At 36.2% G+C, this 10,570-nt stretch overlaps 3 protein-coding genes across 12 annotated transcripts; 1 reads left to right on the top strand and 2 right to left on the bottom strand.

Annotated features, from left to right (window-relative positions):
- Window positions 1-993: 993 nt before the first annotated feature.
- Window positions 994-5,690, top strand: LOC105113198 (pentatricopeptide repeat-containing protein At3g24000, mitochondrial-like). Of its 4 annotated transcripts, XM_011009276.1 has the most exons (5): window positions 994-2,843; window positions 2,964-3,086; window positions 4,125-4,210; window positions 4,401-5,361; window positions 5,476-5,690. In XM_011009276.1, the coding sequence occupies exon 1, from the start codon at window positions 1,108-1,110 to the stop codon at window positions 2,626-2,628; it is 1,521 nt and encodes a 506-aa protein (XP_011007578.1). In that variant the 5' UTR covers window positions 994-1,107; the 3' UTR covers window positions 2,629-2,843; window positions 2,964-3,086; window positions 4,125-4,210; window positions 4,401-5,361; window positions 5,476-5,690. The 4 variants fall into 4 exon arrangements, 2 of the variants coding, with proteins under 2 accessions (XP_011007578.1, XP_011007577.1); XM_011009275.1 differs by lacking the exon at window positions 2,964-3,086 and having other exon boundaries at window positions 4,125-5,361; XR_839899.1 differs by lacking the exons at window positions 994-2,843; window positions 2,964-3,086 and adding an exon at window positions 3,558-3,756 and having other exon boundaries at window positions 4,125-5,361.
- On the bottom strand, window positions 4,027-5,095 carry LOC105113197 (leucine-rich repeat extensin-like protein 3). Of its 2 annotated transcripts, XM_011009274.1 has the most exons (2): window positions 4,748-5,095; window positions 4,027-4,657 (listed from the first exon to the last, which is right to left on the bottom strand). In XM_011009274.1, the coding sequence occupies exons 1-2, from the start codon at window positions 5,075-5,077 to the stop codon at window positions 4,121-4,123; spliced, it is 867 nt and encodes a 288-aa protein (XP_011007576.1). In that variant the 5' UTR covers window positions 5,078-5,095; the 3' UTR covers window positions 4,027-4,120. The 2 variants fall into 2 exon arrangements, with proteins under 2 accessions (XP_011007576.1, XP_011007575.1); XM_011009273.1 differs by having other exon boundaries at window positions 4,027-5,095.
- Window positions 5,691-6,319: 629 nt separating the features above from the next.
- LOC105113196 (protein trichome berefringence-like 7) lies at window positions 6,320-10,570 on the bottom strand. 6 transcript variants are annotated; one of them, XR_839897.1, is made up of 5 exons: window positions 9,105-10,570; window positions 8,181-8,339; window positions 7,421-7,732; window positions 6,703-6,807; window positions 6,320-6,606 (listed from the first exon to the last, which is right to left on the bottom strand). XR_839897.1 is itself a non-coding variant. In XM_011009269.1 (5 exons), exons 2-4 carry the CDS (start codon window positions 9,908-9,910, stop codon window positions 7,450-7,452), a joined length of 1,248 nt encoding a protein of 415 aa, XP_011007571.1. In that variant the 5' UTR covers window positions 9,911-10,222; window positions 10,375-10,570; the 3' UTR covers window positions 6,320-6,807; window positions 7,421-7,449. The 6 variants fall into 6 exon arrangements, 5 of the variants coding, with proteins under 5 accessions (XP_011007571.1, XP_011007570.1, XP_011007572.1 ...); XM_011009269.1 differs by having other exon boundaries at window positions 6,320-6,807; window positions 9,105-10,222; window positions 10,375-10,570; XM_011009268.1 differs by having other exon boundaries at window positions 6,320-6,807; window positions 9,105-10,066; window positions 10,375-10,570.

Raw genomic sequence — 10,570 nt, 5'->3', positions numbered from 1 at the left:
CATAATCTAGTTATAGAAAACACTAAAAGACATAGGTATTTTAATGTATATGTTCATTGTTCATACTCTTTCTAATTTTATTGTGCACTCACTATTTAAATTTTTTTATTTTGATCCCCAAACCTTTTTTTACATGATTATATTTTTTTGGCCAAATTAAAGAAAAATTGAATAAATTTGTTGACTAACAAAAAAAATTGAAAGACAAGAGATAAAATTGGAAAAAAAGCCACAAATGGGTGATTGTTTCAAAGTTCTAAAAAAAATCACTTTAGTCCTTAAACTTCACGTATTATATGTATTTGTTTCCTTAATATCTTCTCAATTCAATTTTAATATAATTTTTTTTTTGTTCTTGGTGTAAGAGAGGAGAGAGTGAGTGAGTGATTGTTAGATTTAGAGAGAAAAATTTTATTGTTACCAATTCTAATTATTAAAATAATTTATTTTTATGTTAAATAATTTGATTTGATTTGATGAGAGAAGTTCAAATTAATTTTTTTTTTTTAACCTTGAAAGTGTTTAAAAAAATGATTTGAACTCAGGAAGATTTTTAGTTTCAGGTTGATTTTAAGTTTTGAGATATTTTTTTATGTTTTTGGAGGTTGTATATGGATTTATCAAGATGTCTAGAATATTTTCTAAATGTTTTAAATCAATTTTGATATAAAAATTTATTTTTGATGCTTTTTAATTATGATTTGAGAGAGAAGAGAGAGAGATATGATTAGATTCTAGCGGTAAAGACATGTATTGTAAAGTCAAATATTTTAATTTATATATTTTTTTCATTTTCATCTTCATTTATTATTAATAATTTTATTTATTTATTAATACATATAGTTCTTAATTTTTTTATTATATATAAAAATAAATTTTTTATTTACACTTGATTTTTTTTTAATGTATAAAAATATGTTGATAAAGCTTCTATATACAACTGTTTTTTTTTTTTTTAATATATTATCTGCAGCCAAGAACGGGTAAAATAAATGGTATATTCTACAAGCTGACAGCCTGAAACTTGACCACCGCATCTCTTCAACTTCTTTCTCCTTGGCGCCATTTCATGACTCGACCGTTAAACATTCAATAAGCCAAGTTCCAATGACATACAAAACAGCTTACCACCTCTCGATTCTACTAAGAAACTGCGCCAATCACTCTTTAATCTATCAAGTCAAACAAATCAATGCCCAAATCGTTTTAAGTAACTACCTCAGCAACGTTACCCTTCAAACTGATCTCTTGTTAGCCTACTCGAAATCTGGGTTTCTTCAAGAAGCTCGTAAAGTGTTTGATAGAATGCCTGAAAGAAACATGCATTCGTGGAATATTATGATGTCATCGTATGCGCATAATTATTGTTACTCTGATGCTGTTTGTATCTTTGATGAATTTTTGAAAATGGGTTTTCGACCGGATCACTATACGTTGCCTCCACTGTTCAAGGCAGTAGCTGGAGTGGGAGATTGTTATTTGGGATTTGTGCTTCATGGTTGGGTGATTAGACTTGGTTTTGAGGGATATGTTGTTGTGGGAAGTTCTGTTCTGGATTTTTACTTGAAAGGTGGGAAATTGGTTGAGGCGAAGCGAGTGTTTTCTAATATGTTGTGGAGGGATTGTGGTGTTTGGAATTTGATGATTTCTGGATTTGGGAGGGCAGGGTTTTATGTGGAGGCTTTGAATTTGGCTAGGAATATGGTTGAGGAAGGGGTAAAGTTGGATGCTTTGGTGGTACCGAGTATTTTGAATGCTTGTGGAGGGGAAGGTGACTTGATGAAAGGGAAGGAAATTCATGGGCGAGTAGTGAAGAGTACTTTGTTCAATGTGGATGTTGTGATTAGTAACTCGTTGATTGATATGTATGCCAGGTGTGGGTGCTTGAATGATTCAGAAAAGGTTTTCAGGAACATGCGCAGTTTGAATGTTGTTACATGGACCACAATGATATCCTGTTATGGGGTTCATGGGAGAGCAGAGGAATCTCTGGAAGTTTTTAAGAAAATGAAAGGTTTTGGACTTAAACCTAACCCTGTCACACTAACTGCAGTTTTGGCTAGTTGCAGCCATTCAGGTCTAATTGATGAAGGCCGGAGGATCTTTTATTCAATGCAATCACATTATGGGTTTGAACCCAGTGTAGAGCACTATGCTTGTATGGTGGACCTCTTAGGTCGTTTTGGCTATCTCGAGGAAGCACTTGGATTAGTACAGAGAATGAAGTTAGAAGCAACTGCGAGTGTCTGGGGTGCGCTACTGGGTGGTTGTGTGATGCACCAGAATGTCAATATTGGTGAAATAGCAGCTCATAGTCTTTTTGAACTGGAACCAAGTAACCCCGGAAACTATATAGCCTTGTGTTATATTTACAAATCTCATGGTATTTCAGATGGTATAAAAATAACCAGGGCAAAGATGAGAGAATTGGGTTTGGCTAAAACTCCTGGTTGTAGCTGGATAACAATAGCAGGAACAGTACACAAATTCTACCAAGGATGTCATTCTCATCCATTGACAAAAGTGACGTGTGAAATTTTAGATAGAATGATCAAGTTGCTAATGTTGCCTGGTGATTTTGAACTAGAAATCCATGTTATTAATATTTCATCATGCTCCCTTTCATAAAATTTTGTAATATCACACTCACTGGATGATTTATTGTACCACAGGCATTGCAGTTGATCAGGTCATTTGTTTTTCTTTCCTTGTTCAGACATATGGCATGGTATGACTAGCTTAGAAGGAAAAGCTTGGACTACCCTGTCCTTGAAATCTAAATACATTTTGGCTTCGCATCTTAACTGACAACTGTTCATTGCTTGTTGAGTGCAATTAAACGGGTATGGCCGCTATCCTTTAAGATCAGATTTTCCAGTTTTATTTTTTAGTATTTTCAATTTGTGGCTTAGCATCATAACTATCATTTAGTAACAAAAGGCAGTATTCTGATGCCATCCCAGCGAATGGTTGCCGACAATTATGATAATGCTATAGAAGCGGGTTTGAGTAAAATGATAATGCTCATTATGAGCATGGTACCCTTTGCAGCTTCTCTCAGGAAAAATACTTTAAGATACTTTAAGGTAATCATATTCTTTCTTTAACATAATCAATTCTTTACCCTATACTCAAAGACCAATTAGGGTAATACCATATGAAGATTCATTTACATTTAACACAAGTTTCAAACCTTTTCCCCTCTCAAAACCAAAAAACCTTTCTTTAGAAAAGATATTTTGATATGGTTAGCATGTCAATCTGACATGGTCATAGCCCAAACTTTCACATACAAGATTTTAGACTCATATAAATCCTCAATGAGCAGTGGAATACCATTTGTAACCAGGTGGAGATAATGTCTAGAACTTTCCCTTAGGATGTTCCCCGTGTAATATCACTACGCAAGCCCAACATGTATGTCAAATCAATTTATTTTTTAGTATTTTCAATTTGTGGCTTGGCTTCATAACTATCATTTAGTAAGCAAAGGCAATATTCTGATGTCATCCCAGACTTGACACCAGTCCCTGTAATTATAATGGTTGATGACAATTATGATAATGCTACAGAAGTGGGTTTGAGTAAAATGATGATTCTCATTATGAGCATGGTACCTTTTGTAGCCAATATCAGGGACCCCCCTTGTTTAAATGTCAGTTAAATACTTGATGTTTTTTAAGGTGAAAATAGTTTCTGATATGAGAGGATATATTTTTCTGTAGCTAGTATCAGATGCTATAACAGTATTATCATGTGAAGCCTCAAAGTGTGCGCTTGTTGTTTTCTGTTTAATTCGATGTTGCATGATCACTCACTCAAATTAGGGTGTTAAAAGGTTAGATGAGTGTCCAGTTTGCGATAATGTCAATATTTTATTGGAGATGTAATTTCATCTCTTTGGCATAGTGCTAATTCTGATTTTAATTTCTTGGTGTGGTTCGGATTTCTAATATGAATGAGCATGACCTGACTGTCCAACAAGCTTTACTTTTTATTAAAACAGAAGTATCGACAACTTTGAAAAAGAAATTTTTCATGTATTATCCCAGTAGGGATATTGTTGATGGTGAGGAATATACGATTACATTGCCGCTTATTTCATTCGCTTGTGTTTCAATCAGACCTTGTGCTCGAGATGCTGCTGATTGGACCGAGAAGAGGGTGTTGCTATATCAGAATCCAGGAGATGATCATGTGCCAATTTAATGTGCGAACCTTTAGCCAGTTTTTCATTTTTCTTAATCTCCTCCACAAGATGCACATCCTCTTCAATGTTTAGTACTGTGATTTTCTCACCATGTGGGCCTGGAATAATGGCTTCCTGGACTTTAGCATGCTCATCAAACTCTAAGATTTCAGTTTTCTGAACCGTTTTCTTCTTTCTCTTCTTAATGAAGCAACAGAGAGCAACAGAGAGGAATGCAAGAAAGAATATGCCACCAAGTGAGACAAAGACAACAATTATAACAGTTGAATGATGTCCTGGTGTTGGCGGTGGAGGTGGAATAACATGAGAGGGTGCAGGTGGAATAATATGAGGTGGTGATGGTGGCGGATGAAATGGATGATTGGGTGGTGTTACTGGCACTGGGAACGGGGATGGTGGAGTAATTGGATGATGTGGTGGAGGAACTTTTGGAGGGGAGGGTTTAATGTGTGGTGGCGGAGGATTATGGGGTGGGGACCCTTTTGGAGGGGATGGATAATTATGAGGTGGGACAACTTTTGGAGGGGAGGGTATAATGTGTGGTGGCGGAGGATTATGGGGTGGGGACCCTTTTGGAGGGGATGGATAATTATGAGGTGGGACAACTTTTGGAGGGGAGGGTATAATGTGTGGTGGCGGAGGATTATGGGGTGGGGACCCTTTTGGAGGGGATGGATAATTATGAGGTGGGACAACTTTTGGAGGGGAGGGTATAATGTGTGGTGGCGGAGGATTATGGGGTGGGGACCCTTTTGGAGGGGATGGATAATTATGAGGTGACACGACTTTTGGAGGGGATGGAGGATTATGTGGTGGTGGTCGAGGAAAATATGGGAAGTTGTAGTCATAGTTATCAAGGGGAGCCATTTCAATATGGGAAAGAGATGGAAGCTGACAGATTATGTTTTGCTGCTGCTGAGATACGAATATTATGAGTTCTGCTTTTGCCTATTTATACTATCGACTCTCGAGAAGAGTTTTCAGTTGTTAAATGTTTTGCATGCTTCTAAGCTTTGAGTAACTTTGCTCACATGCTAAGTTTGACAAGGTGTTGTCATTGATTGCATTAAAAAACACTTCTTTTGTTTTTCTGATTATTTGAGAGGTGTCCTTTCTACATCTCATGATAGGAATATCAATGGAGTAGATTAGTATGACTCGTCTATACATTGACCAATTAGTAATAGTCATATTTTGATTCTTTCTGATAATGACTTGCTCTGCCTCTGATGTTTTTTTTTCCCCTTGATAATCTTTATTTGAAGAACAAAGACTGTGAACCCTACATTGTGCAATCATGTCGAATTCCTTAAACGCTGGGCACTGGACTGTGGAGGGAATGAAGGCATAGAGGTGGCTTCCAATCTCATGAGGTCGGTTAAATTGTTTTCGACAGTAGCTTACATGGTAAAGGCAGGTGAAATACGAAAATGAGATACAGTTTACCCAGTTTATAAAGTCTTTTAGTGTGTTATTGGTAACTGTTATATTGTGTCTGTGTTTTTTTAAAGTATTTTTTTTAATTAAAAATATATTAAAATAATATTTTTTTTAAATTTTATTTTATTTTTTAAATCTAACAAAAAAAAATGATTGTGAGATATATGAGCAGGAAAATGTCAAATGAGAGCATGTAAAAATGAATTGAAATTTCCTTGCGAGCAAATAAAGATAAATTAGTAAGAAAAAAAAAAGAAGGAAATCTTGGTTAATTTTTTTTGTACACTGATAAAGTACTTAAGATGGAGATCTATCTTCTCATCAAACAAAACATATAAAAATGACTGGGGCCAACTCTGGAAGAAGCAACCTGGGTGCTCTGTAGGATGAACTGCATAATATATTAGGAATCAAATTTACATCATTTTCTATAATATATTAAGAGATTCTTGGAGATTTCATTCTTAAGATTTCTCAGATTCTCATGAATACTGAAATCATAGAAAATATTTTCTCAATTTAGTTAGTTTTTGAGGGCTATATTCAAGTCATTCATCTTCACAACTCCAAACCTGACTTTGTTTCCATGCAAGTTCGCGGGGCTAGTGGTTGTTGCTTATTTATGACAAAAGGAACTTGCAGAGCAGAGATGAACATGAAAGCGGGTCCTCAAAAATATAAAAAGACAACCTTCTTATCACAATGTAATACAACAAGCTGTCTCAAAAGCACAAGCACCAATTCAAGAATTGACAAATACAATAGAGAATTTCTATTTCATCACTTTCCCCTTGCCATTTTGTTCAAGGAACAAAAAGCAGAACCATCATTTTTACTACAAGGTTGACAAAATTGTTATACATTGGAGACCAGATTTCAGCCCCTTCCCAACAACCAAAAATTTGCAAAAAGAATGAACAAATTGGTTCTCTTCAAAACTGTATTTTCTGTGTAACCTACACTTTCATCAAAACACCAGGTGCAAAATCAGTATTGCAACATAGCTTCAGTAAACAAAAGATAACAAGTATAAACTGAGAGAAAGCCCAGACCAAATATTCTCAATTCTTCTGGCTTCACAATTCACACCAGAGCTGCTCGTGGACAAGAGGTGGGGTTTGGCTGACTTGACAGGTAGTAAATGTACACTTTTCAATCTGCAACGAGGAAAGAAAATCAACTTGAAACATTGTTCTAAGTGTATGTCCCCCACCTTTTATTTCTACGGAAAATTTTCCATCAATAACTGAAATGGGAGCTTTTGTGGTGATTAATTCCCTGTTCATATTGGAGACTGGGTTTTCAACGTCAGAGAATGTCTATGCTGTTGAGCAGCAAGTGCAAAAATTAAGACTAGGTAAGTGACAACGCAGAGCATAAATTCCTGCTCCTGTTTCTCCAGTTTTCTAGCAGAATGTTCCTAAACCAAGACAAACAAGTATAAGCGCTGATAGAAACTGACATAGAAGAAGTCATTTTATACTGTGAACAAAAATGAATGACTGCCCTTAGCAGAGATGGTAATAACTCACAAAGAAGAAAGTATTAAGTCCGTTTGCTGATGCAAGCAGGAGTTATTTGGCTTTCTAGGTTTCCCTTGGAGGATGAAATGGGGTCAAAGCAGGACTTAGGTTCAAATATATGTCCACTCAACACTCAAAAACATACTTATGCGGACATTACAGAAAGAGACGGAGATAGAGGAGAGCAGATAATAAATTATGCTTAGATGCATTGAAGTAAATGAAAAATATAGGAAGTGATACTCACATTCCGCTGCGATTAATCTGAGAGGAAGCTCATGATGGGGATAGCAGGTACGACAGTAAAATTTCGTTCCACATATCTGGTACTCCAGGTAGGCACCAATGGCTACAATCAGGTATAAATGGATTGCCATTCCACTTGCCCACATGTGCATCACTCCTGAAAGCTGACATGGAGGTTATATGGAGTACAGTTATAGGAACTGTCAGATTTTTTACCGCTTCCAATATTGTGTCTGAAAATACACTTCTGTCCTTGCCTCCTGCTTCTGAGATTGGAATATTGGACACATTGCAAAGCCTATGAGATTGTTCACTGATTCCAAAAAAAATTAAAAAAATCATATTTAGTCACATCAAAGAGAGTAAATGTGCAACTTATAGACATCTGGTGAATTTAAAAATAAGGAAACAAGTAGAGTAAATAAACGAGATGATAAAATGTGTGAATAGAAACTGCTAATAAACATGCATGAAGCTTTAATACGCCCATCATTGGGAGAAGTAACGTTAGTTTTGGTAAACACAAAGAAAAAGAAAGGAAAAGCAAAGGAGCAAAGATAGTTTTACAGTAATACTCTGCAATGAGAACAGGCAGGAGCGAAGATAGTTTTATAATAATACTCTTCAATGAGAAAAGGCAGGACAGGTTATATGACAAAATCTTGCACTGAAACATATACTAGATTTTTAGCAGTTACACAAAATAGACAGCTAAGCATTTTTGGGATCCCGCCAAATGTGGTTTCAGAATTAAAGAGTACCTCCAGTGAGATGGCTCATATGTCCGAAAGAAGACATGTGTTCTATTTGTGTCAATCCTTTTCTCAACCCATGATGCCCAAGTGTCCAGTGCCATTCTGAAGGCAACAGGAATTGACATTCCAAGTCTTACTGTATTTGCAACTTGGAAATAGCAGCCCCTGTTCAAAACACAATTTTCATGTAAAATGGAGAGCTCGTGCCTGTGGTAGGGAATAATAAGATAATGTGCACTTTTAGGGGATTAAGCTAGCCATGTGCAAGATGCAGAAACACTGATGCCACAGCATGATATTCATGAAATTCAGTCTACACAAGGATAAAGTGGTAAAGCAGAATGTTAATTAGTCTTGTTATACTTCTCGAATACTGCTAGACATGCACCGTCCTTGTGTATTTTGAATTTCAAAATACAACTTTTTTCAACCATGGACTCCAGTTCGAAATGCATAAGAAAAACTAATATTCTAGGTCCTGCATTATGATTAATTATACATAGTTGACAACATACGTTTTGACACAAGCAGTCATTCCTTCTCTCTAGTGGAGACAGTATCCTCAGAAGGAAAAGCATCTTTCTCACAAAGCAAGTTGCTAAGCTGCAAATCCCAGCAAACCATATTTTGTTGCAGCAGCTTTTTATCGAAGGCACTTCATTTAATAACAATAGTAGCAAGTAAAGTGCAAATGAATTCTAAAGCATCCAAAGCACAGACTTCTGTGGATTCCAAAAGATGTAAAAATCATCAGCCAATTAATCCAATAAATGTGCCATGAAGAGTGGGCAACATAGCGCCTGAAATAATTTGGTCCAATATGTTTTTTCCATCAAAATCATTTATGAAAACCTATGCTTGAAATTTTGAATTTAAATGCAAAATAAAATATCCATGAGTGCAAATGAAAACTTAGGTTGGAGAACTTACGTTTCAAAGAGCTTCTCAGGCACCCACCAATGTCCTGTGTTGAATATGAGAATATCCGAATTTACCCACTGGTTGCTAATATCGTCCAACTTGTCCAGTTTAAGTGTCGACCTAACCCTCCTTGGCACATGTCTAGGCATCCAAACATGCTGCACCAAGAAAACCGAGCGAAAGAACTCAACTGTGAAATTAAAGGAGTCGAATCGGACACTTAAAAATCTAATCCGTTTTGTTATGTTATGATTGTTGACTTCATAAACACTGTTTTTATCCTCCACTCCAGTCATGAGCAAACATATTAATGATTCCCACTGTGTTCTACTCATAGAATCACCAACAAATACAACTCTCTTATTTCGAAGCCTTTCCAAAATATCATGTACATTGAATCGTGGAATCTCACACCTCTTGGGTTTCCACCTCCATCTAAGATAATCCTCATCTCTCCTTCCATTCCCTAAGCAATTGAATCCTTGTTCTGCAAAAGGACATTCTGAAGCATTGTATAAAGGGTAACTCTCATCGAAAACCCAATTTCCATCAAAGAGATTGCATTCTTCCATCGAATCATTGAACTTGGAAGTACCAAAACCCTGAAATGCTTGAGTAAGACTTGGAAGAAGATAAAAGTAACCTCCAGCAATGGCAATAGAAAATGGAAACAAAGCTCCAATCACAACAAGCCATCGAAACCAATGCGAGACTGAGGTCAATTTTACTCTGGGGCTTCCGAAACTAGCAGTTCTTGGGGTTCCAACACCCAAGGTCCTCTGGTTTATTGACTTGCTCCTATTAAAAGTAGACATTACCTCACTCAACCATACTACCAATAATCAACAAACACTTCTCATTCTAACCAAAAAGGACTCTCAATTTCCCATTTCATGATCCACCAAGAACCCAACTTTCCAAAGTGAAAGCACTCAGAGTTCAAACCCACCATAGTATCAATCAAAGAACCACTGAACCAGACATTATCATATCAACAAAGACAAAACAAAACCAACATCAATCTCAAGAAATCACAAGAGTTTCAAAGTATAACAACAGCATTACAAATATACACCAATCCAGAACCTCAAAAATTCTTGCTCAAAGCCATTTTTAACCACACCAGACTAGAGAGATGATAGAAAAACAAAATGGGCATCCATCAAATCTCAAGAAAAAGAAACCAGATTCAAAAAGAAACAATCTTGAATGAAAATGTCAAGACTTTTACAAATACACAAACTTATTGGTTGATGATGCAGAGAATGAGAGAGCATACCATTTTTAATTCATTGAGTAGATAATTTTGTAGAGGAGTACAACTTTGAGAGATTTAAACGGTGATAGAGCAGAGAGATGGACGTGAATAGGAGATAAAAGAGATCGGAGTTGGTTGAGAGAGATAGAGAGACAGAGAGAGAGAAACAGAGACAAGGCTGGAGAGCATACGATATTTCAGGTTAGTTAGAGATGGA

The sequence above is a fragment of the Populus euphratica genome, unplaced genomic scaffold (assembly GCF_000495115.2).
Source record: "Populus euphratica unplaced genomic scaffold, PopEup_1.0 scaffold397.1, whole genome shotgun sequence".
Classification (NCBI taxonomy): Eukaryota; Viridiplantae; Streptophyta; class Magnoliopsida; order Malpighiales; family Salicaceae; genus Populus; species Populus euphratica.
Note: the sequence above shows the minus strand (reverse complement) of the source record. Positions and strands in the feature narration are given on the sequence as shown.